Consider the following 15,452-nt stretch of genomic DNA (forward strand, 5'->3'; position numbering starts at 1 on the left):
TGACGATATATTGTGTATTCATCCTAAGGGGACCCTGTTCTTTGAAGCACAGCAAATTAGAGAGCAATGCTGAGCTCGTGAAGCTGGCTGTTGTTGCTCGGTACAATTGGAAACTTCCGGTTAGAGGATTTCAAACTAAAAGCTCGGAAAATGCAATGATTTCATAAGTCCAATTTTGTCCTTTTTTCTTGTAACTAATGCAGTTGTCTATAATTACACATTATATACTCATATCTAAACCCATATCTTTAACATTATGCAGTCCTTTCTGGAAAATCACGTTCCCAACAATTGTTGCTGGTGTTTTAGTGTAGCCCGGCCATGCATTGCTGTATATTGTCAGTTCAGTCCTGGCTCATTGTTTACCAGATTACTGCCAAAACTAAAAATTGTTACAAAATGATAGGGGGTATTCATTTACTCTACAGACTCATACCTATAACATTATGTAGTAATTTTTGTGAAATCACGTTCCCAGCAATTGTTGCTGGTGTTTTAGGCTTAATTTAAACCAGCCAAACAGCAAGATAGTAATTTAAACCAGCCAAATAGCAAGGAAGTAGCTAGTCATTTAAACTAGCCAAATAGCAGGATAGAAGCCAGTAGCTAGCGATTGTGTAAAAATTGTATCTGAAATGTTTTTGTTTTAAATAAAGGTAAGTCTCTATCAAAGCTCAGAAACCGTGGTTATTTTTTTCGGGACTAATTAACGCTATTAACGTTAATTCTGTGCTTTCATTTTGATAGAAACTCACCGGAAGTTTTGACCGGAACTTATATACAGGAAGTCTGATTGTTGCTAGCTTCACGGGGCTGCTGTGCTGTTGGATCTCTGTTGGATAGAAGTGTTTACTTTGTTTTCCTGATTTTTACCGCATTTTATAAACGCACAATATAGGGACATATTCTACCTCAACTCATATGCGATGGCAGGGAACTTCTGGCAGAGCTCACATTAGTAAGTAATTCAAATACCACCAGTTCTGGCGAGTGGGTCTTTTGTTTTAGGCCTAGCTTGCTAGCCACCGTTTTCTAGCTGAAGTATTTCAAAGCTTGCAAATTATAGTACTGGCATACACAGCTATCGCAGAAAATATGCTTATTCACATTGATATGTATTTATCGAGGTTGTTGCTGGATAAAAATACGACTTGGTGACTGTGGCTGTTCTTGCTTGTTGGGGATGTTGGCTAGCATTGTTTAGTTTTCAATTCTGGCCGAACCGCTTTCCGTTATCAACGTGAAAATCAATCAGCGAAGAAGCGAGTTTGATACAGAGCTCAATTAAGATATCTTGCTAACAACCTAACTTGTTAATTACACGCTTAAATATTTGCGGTTTGAACAGGGGAGATTGCAGTCTTGGCTGCATTACCCCCAAGAGTTGTCCACGTAGCTTTGCTATTACGGCTAGCTAGCTAAGTTACCATGGAAGGTGGATTCTTGTATCGAGCTTTATGTATAACGTATCGTCAACTAGCTGGATAGCTATTTCAGATTGGTGGACTACTGGTTCAGTTATCTAGTTATTTAAATGCAAAGGACGGAACCGACACTTGGCTATTCCAGTTCTGTGAAGGCTGTATTTTTATGTGTGTTCCACACGAAAGATGTAGACTAAGTGATACTAACTTAAGAAATATTATCTATAATTACGTCAAAACCTGGGGAACACAGAAATGCTGTTTGATTGCTGGGCAGTGCAGATCCCCCATACAGCCCAATTGAATCATCGGGGCACACCGATAAGTTTCTTCACTCATGGGTTTACAGAATGTACCGTGCGAATTGGGATATGTATTTGACTTGTATTTATCTGCAATGGGGAACTTGACGCACATTATAAATTGACCGTCTTTTTATTTGTATTATTCATTTTGGAATATTTCTGTTTGCTTTTTATGCTGTGTTAACTGTAACGGTTTTACCAATCTTTAATACATTTTTCACTACGGGAATAAAACAGAAAATATTTCAATATTTGACTTGTTCCTACTGGACATAATTTAGGTTGCTTAACTTGGTGAGTTTTCTTCCCCGTGGCCAGTCTACAGTGGGTCCTTGACAGGCAGGACCTGATGAAGGAGCGGCAGAAAGATCTCAAGTTTCTGACGGAGGAAGAGTATTGGAAACTACAGATCTTCTTTGCTAACGGTACACATTTTGTGGGAACAGTGAGTCTATCCAGATAAAGGTCAATGAGGAAATAAATGGGGGTGGATTCAAAACTTTAAAGTGCAGTCTAAATGCATTTGCTTATCAGCCCCTTAGTGCGTTAGCATGACTAATGAAAGTGCCGGTAGATGAGGGGTGGAAAATAAGACTTATCACTTAGCAGTTAATGATTTGGACGCAAGCCATGCAATTAAAAATGTGAATCAATATAGTGCGACAGTGTGGAATTTCCAGAACAGAAACGCTCTTTTTTGGGTCCAGCGAGCGTTTGCTGCTTCTTGCATCGTTTGGTTTATTTCTTTAATTCATGTTCTGGAAAACGCAGTCGTCGATAACTGTTCAACCAACAAAAGAAAAACGGAAAATTGGCTAAATTGGTCATTTACCATAATGCACGAAGCGGTGCCCACGGAAAGTCAACAGCTATTGTTCAGCATGGCCAACTCCACATTTACGGACTGTCGTTTATACGCATAGTCAGCTTGGATTTCTAGCCGACATTGGGTTTAAACTGGTAGTAGACAATAGGCTTCCACAGGGGGAAAAAATGCTTTGCCACTTTGTGCGATTTGACTTCGAAATGCTGTACTAGATTAATTTGCGCCGTGCATTTGTCGAGGGCATTCGTATTTCTTGCATAAAAATTAGACTGAAGACAACTTTATGGTTTCAATTACCCTATGCATACTCCTCATGAGAGTGCAAGAAAGCTTACCGGTGACACGTGTCCGCACAGAGAAATGTGAACGTAATAACCCCGTTCAAAATTCCAGCTAAAGCCAGCTGGTATTTTAAACTAGTTTAAGCTGTGCGTTCCACACTTGTAGCTGGTCGTAACTGATCGGTGGCTGGTCAAAGCTGGTTATGGTGATAGAGGAGGCTGGTGGACTAGCTGACCATATAGACTGGTCAGCTGGCAAGCAGCTGATTGACCAAATAAAAGTGTTGAAAACACATCTTAAAACAGCCTGACCAGTTTAGGCTGGTTTAAAATGGAATTTTCAGCAGGGAGGATTTCCACATTGAAGAGTTTGGTTTTAAACTTATAGACACATTATGTCCATTGTAGATTACATAAATAATACATTATTTTGTTGATTTGTTTTAGAATATCAAATCATTTGCAAGAGGGACATTTGCAAATAGGTCTTGTTTATCAAATTAAGTAGGCTATAAGTTAAAGTATTTGGTGGGCTGCCAACATTATTCATAAATTACATTATTTATTTCTGCTTGAAGACAGTTTTGAAATTTCAATTAAAGCCAACTCATTTAATTCTCAAAAAGGGTACATGTTTTCGAATTGCTAATCACAAAAGTTTTTTCACAGAATTGCAAAGCTCAAAAGGCACTCGCATACCTGTAGAGGCTTGCTTATGCATTTAGTTTGAGAAGTGTGTAGTTTGACTTGTCTTCCTGCTACAGTAATACAGGCCTTGGGGGAACACCTGAAGCTCAGGCAGCAAGTAATTGCCACAGCAACAGTATATTTCAAGCGCTTCTATGCCAGGTAAGTGATCAGTGTTATGACTGCAGACCAGTGTCAAGTGCACATTTTAAATAATTTATCTCACTATGTGGTGATAGAAATTGTACATTTTGCATACCCCTGAGAATTTTCTGCAAAGCATGGCACTAACCAAAATGTTAAATCTTGGGAAAGTAGAATTGTGTTTTACATGGGCCTGTGCATAAAATGAATGGAGTTTACAGGCATGGTTTCAGGTTTCCACTGTCAACAAATGCAGCTGATTTCACCTGTCAGTTTGTAATTGACTCAATTAAAAATTCAACGTTTTTCAATTGAAATAATTTTCCACGTAGCACATATAGCACAGTACATGAAGTAATAAGTTTATTTGATCTAAATTCCTGGGATTTGAATATGGAGCATTTTTTAGGGCATACACAGTGATTGTTGGCCTAATGTGGCTTTAAGATAGTAAATCATCCATCGATAGACTAAAAGTGTCTAAGAGCAATTAGTAGCTCATTACAAAAAAGAGTTGACTATTTGGTTGGAACTAAAACCATTTGCACAGTGGGCCCCCAGGTCCAGGGTTTGCCAAGCCCTGATGTATTGGCTTGTGATTTGCCCGCAGGTACTCGCTGAAGAGCATAGACCCAGTCCTCATGGCCCCTACCTGCGTATTCCTGGCATCCAAAGTGGAGGTGAGAGAGGCGTGTGTCTTCACTCCAAACAGCTTTATTCTACTGCAGGGGTTCACGACTGCCAATCTGTTTAGGGAGCTTATGGCAACTTCTGCTATTAATTATGTGATTATCCCCAAATTCCTTTGATAAAGTCATTACGTGTCCATGGAAAAAAATATTTTTCTGTGGTCCAGCATAGGAGCGACTGAGCTTTGACATATAGAATAAAAAAAATAAAAAAAAATCCAGAATAATTGTGTTTGAATATAACCCAACATACACAGCATCCATTCAGGAATGGGTAATTGTACTCCTCTACCATCCATTCAGAATTGGAGTTTGTACTCTATTTATTTATATATGTTCTTTCTGCTGATGAAAGATGCTGGCTTTTCATTCTCTCCAGGAATTTGGTGTGGTGTCCAATACTCGGCTGATCTCAGCGGCTACGTCTGTGTGTAAGTTATGACACCGCATTTTATGTCGTCATCATTTCAGTGTAAACCAATTACATTTTTTAATTGAAGAAAATCTACATCAGCTTCATGAGTATTCAAAAAATAATCCACCTGAGGAGCTCTTTGAAATCAGGGGAACGTGTAAATGGAAAAAGAAATTTAAGGAACTCGCTTACGGTTTTATTTGAAGTAGTTTTTGTTTTGATGAAAGCTTTCAGAAGTCAAAATGTTTTTTTATTTAATAAAAAAGGGAACTTTTGATTGTAATGTGAAGCTGTACTGATATAACTAGGGCAATTGTGGTCTGATTTCCAAACCATATGAATGCGCACTTTTGTGTTTACCCATTTTAAATCATGACTTTTTCTTTTCAGTAAAAACAAGATTCTCCTATGCTTTCCCCAAGGAATTTCCTTATAGAATGAACCATGTAAGTATACACCCCAAAGACTATCTGTGTCTATGTATTTTGATTCAGTTTGTGTTTTGATTTTGTATGTTGTATTTTTTCATCTGATCAAATTAAAATGTTTTGCTTTTCATTGTGAAGCACTTTGAGTTGCTTGTTTCACTGCATGAAATGAGCTCTACAGATTATTACTATGTGAAATGCACACCGCATGTAAAAAGCAAACATGCACACAGACTGTGACGTACAACCTGCACTGGGGTAAAACTGGTAATGTGCGTTAGATTTGACTCGGGGATAATAATGGGCAATATTACTGTATGCTTAAATTAAGTAACAATGAGTCTCTGTACAGTATGCTCATTAGCACTTCCATCAAGCTTATATGGATGGAAAGTACTGTAAATTCCGGAATCGTTACCTTGGTCACTCATAATAGTTATTAATATAATTATCGTAATTAGGGCCTTGTGACTCACAAGTAGAGCCGAGCCTACAGGAACAGACACGTACGTGACAGTTTCCACAGTGTCAGTGTCCATAATGCGACGGTCCGCTGTGTCAGTGTAACACAGGCGTGCTAAACTGCTATCCCAGAGGGCAGTGGTGCCTGGGGCTTTCAGTCAGAAGCCACTTTGGGCCTTGGAAGCAAGCTGTGGACTCCAGCCAATCAGGGACTTAATTTAATCTCTCGAATGTGACAAACCAGCAGCTACTTCAGCCCAACGGTAGTCTGATGCCCTTGGGCTGGCGCGTCGGTCGCAGTGTGTGGGTGTGGAAGAGATGGGGTTTTGGGGTCTAGAGGGCGGCCATTTGGGCTCTGGTGCCCCGCGTTGTTTACAGGGTGCTGAGAGAGTCTCAGGGCTGTGGGAAGTGATGTGCAGACAGGATGCCAGCTCTCCCCTTCACGGGCTGAATTTTTGTCATCTTTTTGCGAAGCAATTTGCTGTCCGGGGAGACGTGAGAGAGGCCGGCGTGCTGTTTATTTTTGGTTTCCATTAAGGCAGTTGAACCGCGTTGGTAGGTTGGCATGACATCACTGTGCTAGTTGTGTTGCCCGTTATTCATAGCCTGCGGTGGACGTAGAACAGTTAAAGAAGATTCTCCCTGGAGCTCCCCATGTAGAAAAACATTCTGCTCTGACATCCACACCTACTTTTCTGTACAGGGGGTGAGGGAAGGGGTGTCTTTTAAGTTGAGAGCTAACCTGCACTTTTTGTTTTTCAGATATTAGAGTGCGAGTTCTACTTGTTGGAGCTCATGGTGAGTACAGCAAGAGTTGGAACTGTTTTGTCCTCTGTCTTGGCTCAGAGAACAAAATAGACTGAACTAATTTCGTGCTATAGGCTCTCTGTATGCCTGAGTTTGCCTTCTGTCAGTTTATACAGGTCGTGGGCTTTTCAATATCGGGTTACCACATTTTTCCATGCATACTGACCTGTCCTCTGTGGAAATTGCACAGGGCCTAATTGAAGTCATGTCACTGCGACTGCTCATTCACACACATAATTGACCAGTAATTGTGAACCAACTTGACTGGATAATAAAAAATCTCCTGATGATAATTAAGTCTGCAGAAGTTCTTCTGCTAACCAATGCTGTTCATAATTTGGCTAGAGTGTCACCATTTGAAAGTGGTATGGGCCCTGTATGAAGTCTGGGATCCTAGGAATTCCAGGTACCACCCATTTGAAAGGGAATTTATCCCATGTTTGCAGTCTTTCACCATTCAGGTTGTCTTGCCTGCAACAGTGTAGAAAGCATTGCTTTCTGGGAAAATGAGGCAGTGATGTTAAGAAAATAATGGGTCGCCAAGTGTGTTGTGTAAAATGTAGATTGATGTTGTCTTTGCGCCATAAAGGGCTTAAGGCAGGGGTACCCAGTCTCATCTGAAAAGGGCCGGTGTGAGTGCAGGTTTTTGTTTCAGCCCAGCACTACGACACCCGATTCAACTAATCGTGGTCTTCAATCATGACCTTGGTGAATAGTATTGAGTGTCTTCGTGCTGGGTTAATACAAAACCCTGCTCTCACACCTGCCATTTTCAGGTAAGACTGGGGACCCCTGCCTTAAGGCATTGGTACTCAGATCTGCCCCTAGAATCCAGATCTGGCCCTGGTATTCTTTTCTCACATAATTAACTGAACAGTTGAACTGAACAGTGCTACTGGTTGGCCAGACTATCTTCACACCTGTGTCCCAGGTAAAGGGAGGGTGGAAAACCAGTAGTTCTTGGCCCTTAAGGTTCGTGATTTGACAGTTTAACAATGCCTTAAGGTATTTTGGGCAGTTAGATTTTTTTAAGTAGAGCGCAAATGTAGCTATTCATGCCTTTTTCCATATCTCCCCATGTTATGTTATGTTATGTTGCGTTATAAGTTCACAGACCTCGGCTGCTTCAGAATGATGTCTGATAATTTTTTTACGTCTGATAAAGTATCACTACTTGCAGAAAAATGGTTTAAAGATGAAATGGTGAGGGGTTGCATTGGTCTCTTGAAGTTGACTGACTGGCTGGTTGTGTTGCCCTCTCGCAGGACTGCTGCTTGATCGTGTACCACCCCTACAGACCGCTGCTGCAGTACGTGCAGGACATGGGGCAGGAGGACATGCTGCTGCCGCTGGCATGGTGCGGTAACCTTGCGGCGCTTCCGCACCTCGCGTGATGTCATCAGCACGCGCCGCCGGCCGCCTCACGCCTGTCCGTTTGTCTCTCCCTGCAGGAGGATTGTGAACGACACGTACAGGACCGACCTGTGCTTGCTCTACCCGCCCTTCATGATTGCCCTTGGTAAGATCCCCATCTGTTTGCACAGTATGCACATTGTATGGGGTTTGTTCAGCGAGTGTACGAAGTCTAGCGGACGTGTAAATTAGAAAGAAAGGATCCTACCTCACATTCCTTGACCATTATTCTCCCTTAATCTGAGGACTGTGCTTTACCACAGTGGTTCTCAAACTCGGTCCTGGGGGAACCCTGTGTATGCTGGTTTTCATTCCAACCTCAACAGCAATCCCAGAAGCTGTTATTTTTTCTTAATGAGGTGCTTTTCATGTTCTAGAGCTGGGGTCCCCAGTCTTATCCAGAAAGGGTCAGTGTAGGTGCACACACCTGATCGGGATTCTACTAATCAAGGTGCTTAGCAATGACTGTAGTGATTGATTAGTAGAATCAGGTGTGTGCACCCACGCTGGCCCTTTCTGGAACCCCAGCTCTAAAACATGAAAAGCACCTAATCAAGAAAAATGAGCAGCTTGTTAAAATTTTAGGATTGCTGTTGAGGTTGGAATGAAAACAAGCATACATAGGGGACCCCCAGGACTGAGTTTGAGAACCACTGCTTTACCATGCCTATATAAGACCTGATTGTGTTTTTCTGAAAACCCACCCCCCCCCCCCACTTCTCTCCAGCCTGCCTCCACGTAGCCTGCGTCGTACAGCAGAAGGACGCCAGGCAGTGGTTCGCCGAGCTTTCCGTGGACATGGAGAAGGTAAGACCGTGACATGGGATTCAAACCATTTGATTGGCTGCGTTTGAAGCGCCCGTGGGATGCGGATTGATGTTGACCCAGAGCCTTGTGGATGCAGATCCTGGAGATCATCCGCGTCATCCTGAAGCTCTACGACCAGTGGAAGAACTTTGACGACAGGAAGGAGATGGCGGCTGTCCTCAACAAGATGCCAAAGCCCAAACCTCCGCCAAACAGGTGGGGATTCTCCATTGCTTTACATTTAGTCTGGTACACCCTTATCTGCAGGGACTTCCAAAAGTACATGCAAAAAGAGATGGCGCTAAGCTGCTCGCTTCACAACCGTAGTAGCGGTCATTACATAAAGCTACGAGATGATGTTAATTGTAGGAGATTGAGAATGCAATGCCGTTCATGGTAAATGGACAGAAGCTTTGTCCCTGCAGGTTACAGCGCCCATCTATGTTGTTGCTTTTCTGTTTTTCAGAATCATTTTATCATCATGTTTTATCATCATTCTTTTTCTCACAATTTTGAGTGGCCTGTCGCAATCAACAAGTGCAGCCTGCCACTGCTTATTTCATGCCTATTTACTGTGGTCTGAAATACAAAAATCCTGCTAACCTGTTGTCTCTGGCCTATGGTCCTCTATGTTCACTGAGATTAGATTCACAGTTCGCATTCACATATCGAAATCCCGCCCCCAAAGTTTTAACTCCAGTTCCATTGGTCGATCTGCGATTGTGGGGAAAATCGGGGGTCCGTGCTGAAATTCCGCTCTCACTGACGGGCCGTTTGTGATTATTCACGTTCGCAGCGAGAACGACCAGAGCTCCAACGGGACCCAGAACTCCTCCTACAGCCAATCGTAGGCGCCGCGGGCGCCGCAGGGCTGGAAGCACAGGGACGGCGGGGCTGCGGACCGCTGGACACGCCCTTTTCCCAGAGGCCTCCTCCTGTGTGCACACCTGACCACGCCCCACCGTCTCCGCTTCAAAGCGCTGTAGCACGTGCACAATCCACGGGAGGCCACCCGACTCTCAGGCGACAGCCACTGACCAATGGGAAGCCCTCCGCCTCTGTGTGTTGCCAGGCTACTGCCAACGGAAGTCCTCTGACTCTGTGTTGCCTGGTTACCCATGTGCATTGGGAGGAAGTCGCAGTACACTGTGCAATGCTTTCGCAGGGGAGCACCTGTCTATGATCCTGACCTCCTTGAAAAGCCCCACAGAGCTGTAATTAGAGATCTTGGTTGATGGTGTGAATCTTTGTGCTAATGATGTTGAGGCAGTGTGTGGATTTGAAGTTGTGGGGTGGGTGTTATTGGTGGGGTGGGGCAAAGCTGTGTGTGTGTGTGTGTGTGTGTGTGCGTGTGAGTTAGTCTGTCAATGAGTAAGTGAGTCAGTCAGTTAGTGAATAACGGGTTGGTTGTTGTGACTGCCTGTGTTATGATGTAAGTAGACATGCCTGTCCAGTCATGTGCGTGCGTGTGTGCATGGGTGGGGATTCATTGTGCTCTCAAGCCATGTGATTTTGACCATGGATTTCTGAGGTAAAGTGTAGTTTTAAAACAAAAATCTTTATTTACCGTTATAGCAAACTATTTTCCTTTTCCTCTGTTTGTAAATAGGTGTATTTTGATTGCTTTATTACTTTGTCCTCTATTGCATCTTGTTTTCAGAGCACAGTGCTAAAGAATCCAAAGTGTCCAACTCAAGTGATCCCACAAATCATGAATTACAAGGTTTACCCACTGGACTCAGAAATGTTTTATCATGATTTTGGCTCCCCTTTTGGGCCACTACAGTGTTTATTTGATTTTATTTTAGTTAGAAAAAAATACCATAATGGAAATGTAATTATGGTAATCACTTTTACCAGTCGGAAGCAAAAAGGTGTTGAGTGCAACATAACAGTATGAGTGTCGCCTCTATCCAGTGTCGGCTGTCACTGTTGCCATGGCACTGGCCTATACCCCCCCCCACCCTAATCCAACTGTAGAGAGAGAGCACATAAGTGCCGGCACAGGATAGCTGGCAGTATATGTTACTGTGACAGGTGTTTCCATGGCTCCCAAAGCAGCCTTAGTAATGACGTCTGCTGCCGATTATAAAACGATGAACTGTATTTTCACTTGCGACTGGCCATGCGCAGCAATGCGAATACAATGCTAAAATGGCGGCATTTGGGCCTATTCCCATTTTCAGGCCTTTGCCACTGTTGGGAGAAGAGCCAGTCGCACGGCGCTTGCGCACACCTGTCTGTGTATCAGGCGTTGCGCTGCTTTAGCGCGTAGGCTACGTTTCCCCGTACGCGTTTGAGATTTACGCGAGATGCAGGCAGGAATGGGTTTAAGTTACTCTCAAGTACTCTGATGTAAGAGGGAGTGCTTGAATGCCTTAACGAATAAAGCTGCTGGTTTTAAAAAACAAAAAAACAAAACTTGACAACGCTTGGCCTGCCCTGCCTCCGACAGGCAGACCCAGCGGGAATTGAGTACAGTCACGGACGGGAAGATTGTCACAAAAAACTTTGTTCTTCGTTGGGTTATTTTTGCGTTGCTTTTCAGTTTATCGACATCTTGGTTTCTCTCACGCACTTTTGCTTCTCTACAGTTTCATTTTAATTTGTGTGCACTCGTTCCAAGTACCACTTAAACATGAATTTAAGTATTACTTGAATTATTATTATTTTTTAATCTATGGTAATAAATGACCATTGTGGTAATTGAATGGCTACTTGTGGGTTGGGTCCTTCATTTTGCTGACACCCACCTGGGTGTTAATTGGGTTTGCTATCCGCCCGTCAGCCGGGATGGAGACGAGGGGAGATACTGGACTTAAATAAACTTGGGGATGATTAAGCGGTAAGTGGAGAGTAAGTGTTACGGAAACTAACAACCGGCAAGTCACAACCTCATTTGAACTCCTTGCCCGAAAGATGACTTCAGTGTTGCATGATTAGATAATTGTTCCCACCTGTGTTTAAATGCACAGAGGCGCTGTTTCCCAAGATAGTCCAGTGCAGCGTCTCTAATGGCAGCTCGTTGTGCAACAGCCGCTATAATGAGGAGGCGGGAATTGTTGCTAAGGTAGGTAATCGGAAATGCAGCGATGACTGTGCCTGCTGGGAAATTTGGGAGCCTTTTAGAATTCCACTACTTTGTTTTTTTGCATTATTTATATCTTAAAGTCAATGAATGAAGCATCAGGGTTGCTGCCAGTAACCCCTGCAACTACACTTTAATGTAATACAACAGATAACACTTGAGGTTTTAAAGGGAGGTGTGGGGAGAGAAGAGGTGGTGTTAAAGGATGCAGATACAGTCAATTCACAACAAAAAAATCATTAGTGGTGTGACGTCAAATATGCGGGCGTCAATGTGTCATTTGATTACAATTCTTTGAAGTGCAAGTACAGGTTTTTATCTTCTATATTTATTTTTTACTATTTACATTTCCAGAATAACTTCGTTTCATAAGTACTTTTGATTTTGTGTTTTATGTGTTATTGGTATTATGTTTTAGAGTGGCTATGTGAAAGCTAAATCATTCTTAATTGAGCTGCAAACTGTCTGAAGTTTGGCTTGCATGGAATTTCTAATTAGAAGTGTGGGTTTGCAGAAGCTATTCCCACTCAAGTGGCAGTTATATTTTGTCTTGAGATGGACCTCGATCAGTGAGACCTCCCTGGGGATAGGCTTAGGAATTCTGACCTTCCTTGAAGCCGATTCAGTCTTGTTGAGGTGTTCAGCACACCGGCCATTCAGTCACCATGGAGTTTCAACACCAGGGTCCACTCAGTCGTCAGGCCGTTTACCACCACAGGCAAATGTAGGGAAACCAATTGCATGAAATACAACATATAACATTGTAGGCAAAAGTGAGGATGCCCAAAAAGGCTCAAAAACATACGTAGTATGCCAGTCTCTCGAAGTGTGAGAAGTCAGCTTGTGCGCCAATGTGTCCACACTGTCCGCTGCACATTTTCAATGAAAAAAAAAAGAGAAGAATTCATCTGTGTTCACTTTGTGCACATGCTTATACTCAGGAGGGCCTGCATGATTCATTTCGAGCAGCTGTGTGTGCAGCTGCATCAGGAAAGCGAATTCTTCCCTGTGAGCATGGTGATCTTTTACATCACCCCATAAAAACTATATCTGGTTGATTAGGACAGTCAGGTGATAGAGTAGAGTGCAGTACAGTGAACTGAAATGGTACACATTGATGTTGGCTGGTATCTCCGGGGAGGAGAAAAATGAACTTCCATATGTGCATGCTCAGTTTTCAGTTACAGGCTAGAAAAGGCTAGAAAAAACTAGATTGGAAGAAATTTTGGGAGGAACCCGGCCCCAACCTGAATTTATGTTGTAACCATGCAGCCATACATATATATATATATAACCCACACCATATATTCATCGACTAGGCTAAGCTACCTTCCTTCCTCTGTGCCATAGCCCTGGAAAATGCCCTGGGCTGGGCTGATAAGCAAACATCTGGTCCTGCTGGAAGTTATATTACTGCTATGAATAATAATAATAATAATAATAATAATAATAATAATAGTTGCGAACAGCACAATTGTTGCTGTCGTAATAGTGCCTCTGTGGGACCAAGTTGTGAAAGTGTCGGACTTTGGATGAAACAGCAGTGATCAGAAGAAAGTGCCACGCCAAGAAATGTCCCAAACGCAATTTTACAGCTAAAGGTGCACTAATTTGGTGAAAGTAGGTAAAGACAGAGGTTGCCATTGCATCACAGATATTTCTTAGAATGGCTAATGTATAATATTTTCAAGGTAAAAATCCTGCATAGTATGCCTTTAATTAACCCGAAAATGTACCCCACCTGACGTGTTAGCTACATTTCTTGTTAAGCACATAAATGTCACTGTATGAAACATTTTATTATGACCTACAAGTGAACCAGTTTGGTGTGTACAGCCAATGAGATAATTTAGCCGGAGTAACAGAGTAACCTTTGATAAACTGATAAACTAAAAAATCTGCATACACACAGGCCCTCTAGGACTGGAATTAACCCCCCTGATTTATCCGATTTGCATGTTCTTAAAGATGATGAACCTCGATCAAATTCCGGGTCACATGAGGACCGAAAAGGCGAGGACAGATAAAATAAGCAATTGGAATGAACCCTATTGGTCAGTCCCATTGGGATAGAAAGACACATCATATTGTTCCAGTTTGATGACGGTGTCAGAGATATGCACAGCTGATGATTGCAGTGTTCATTCTGTACAAACAAGTGGGCATAGCCTCAGAGTGTATGCCTGAACTGACGATAATCGGACAAAGTGTTTAGGACATACACCTACTTCCTGTTTTTAGGGTGGTGTTTGCTGCTACATTTGAGTCTGTGTTGGCCATATTGGTTTAACTTTTTCAGGTTTTTAGAAATTATTTATAGGGTCACTGTCTGAGGAACAACAAACACTGTCCAGCAAAGCAAATTTTGTGCAAATTGAACAAAAAACCCAGAACTAGTTCACAAAAGTTCAGAAAATTCAAACATGGTGGAAAATCCATCATGGAAGAAGTTTTGGGTTCTTGCAGCAAATTTATTTTCATGACTGTATGTCACATGGCATGGGAGGACCAGCCTTTTGAAAACAGCAAATTTGCCCTGATGGTGATGCACAGACTGATCAACCTGAAATTGGGGGAAAGGGATTAAGGCTTGGCCCTCTATTAGTATACCAAGTTACACAACAACAAAAAAGAAGAAATCAGCCAAAATGGGTGCTGCCATAGACACCTACAACAGATGAATAATAATAAAACAATAACAACAGGATGCCACCCAGAATAAGAAGTAGAAAAAAATCTTGGCATGTGCAGTAAAATAGAAAAGACAGCGGTAGGAGGTTGGTGCCCTCTTGTGTTCATCTCACATCATGTCCGTCATCATACACTATTTGAGCTGGCCACAATAGGCTCGGAGGAGCGCACATATATGCTTATCAATTTCTTAGGAGGCCCCATGGTTATTTTACTGCCCTTAAAGTATCTGTATTCTGTATGTCAGTAACCGCCCTGCATAGAGCTACCAAATTTGGTCACCAAATCCCGTCCATGTTGTCCACCTTTCTTAAAACCTTTCTTAAATTATTCTTAGTTTTGTTCTTAAAAATATTCAGATGAAAAACCAATATGGGATTCACGACAATGTGCAGACCTTTGTTCTTGTGCATATCTCAGGTGTATGAGATGATGAATGCTGACTGTTTGTAAATTTTATGCGCAATCCTATTCGTGTGATTAAGGAAACAGGAATGAACAAATAAAGATAAATAAAAAAATATATGAATGCTGAAATGGAAAAGTTCTTACACACAGTTTACGATCATACACGTTTTGTGAATGAGCCCCATGATCTTCTCTGGTATTTTTTTTTAGTCACGCAGAATCCAGTTCCATTAATTATTTACAATTTCTGCCAAGTGAGGCGTAGCTCCTGAACGCTGCATGTGATGTGAATGAGACAAAACTTTCACCAATGTATTTGGCTGATGGCCACGAGGGATTTTGACCACATTGTTTATGATCTATAGCGCAATCTTAAGGTAACGCACATTTGTGTATTTATTTTGACCTAATTTTGGCAGTCTTTGGCTAAAATGTTGGGTCAAGAAGGCTGAACTAGATGTATACAGTTGTTTAATGTCTGCCATAGTCGTTTTCCATGAATTAAAACAGTGGTTCCCAAACCTCTTCTCAGGTACACCCAGCCGGATCCAGGTTTTTAATGTGTTCCATATCAAGT

The 15,452-nt window shown here is 42.2% G+C and overlaps 1 protein-coding gene across 1 annotated transcript; it reads left to right on the plus strand.

Moving 5' to 3' along the window:
* The first annotated feature begins 771 nt into the window (after positions 1 to 771).
* Positions 772 to 11,405, plus strand: ccnc (cyclin C). Its single transcript, XM_035423414.1, has 12 exons — positions 772 to 958; positions 2,048 to 2,154; positions 3,601 to 3,685; positions 4,278 to 4,347; positions 4,736 to 4,787; positions 5,162 to 5,217; positions 6,424 to 6,459; positions 7,734 to 7,825; positions 7,920 to 7,987; positions 8,609 to 8,688; positions 8,786 to 8,904; positions 9,485 to 11,405. Exons 1-12 carry the CDS (start codon positions 927 to 929, stop codon positions 9,537 to 9,539), a joined length of 852 nt encoding a protein of 283 aa, XP_035279305.1. The 5' UTR covers positions 772 to 926; the 3' UTR covers positions 9,540 to 11,405.
* Positions 11,406 to 15,452: the final 4,047 nt, after the last annotated feature.

Source organism: Anguilla anguilla, chromosome 6, assembly GCF_013347855.1.
Source record: "Anguilla anguilla isolate fAngAng1 chromosome 6, fAngAng1.pri, whole genome shotgun sequence".
NCBI lineage: Eukaryota > Metazoa > Chordata > Actinopteri > Anguilliformes > Anguillidae > Anguilla > Anguilla anguilla.

Bases quoted from the DNA above. Each gene is read 5' to 3' on its own strand.
- ccnc (XM_035423414.1), top strand. From the start codon at position 927: ATGGCAGGGAACTTCTGGCAGAGCTCACATTA. The intron at 5,218-6,423 runs GTAAGTATACAC...TTTGTTTTTCAG, and splicing joins TTCCTTATAGAATGAACCAT to ATATTAGAGTGCGAGTTCTA. The intron at 8,905-9,484 runs GTGGGGATTCTC...TCACGTTCGCAG, and splicing joins CCCAAACCTCCGCCAAACAG to CGAGAACGACCAGAGCTCCA.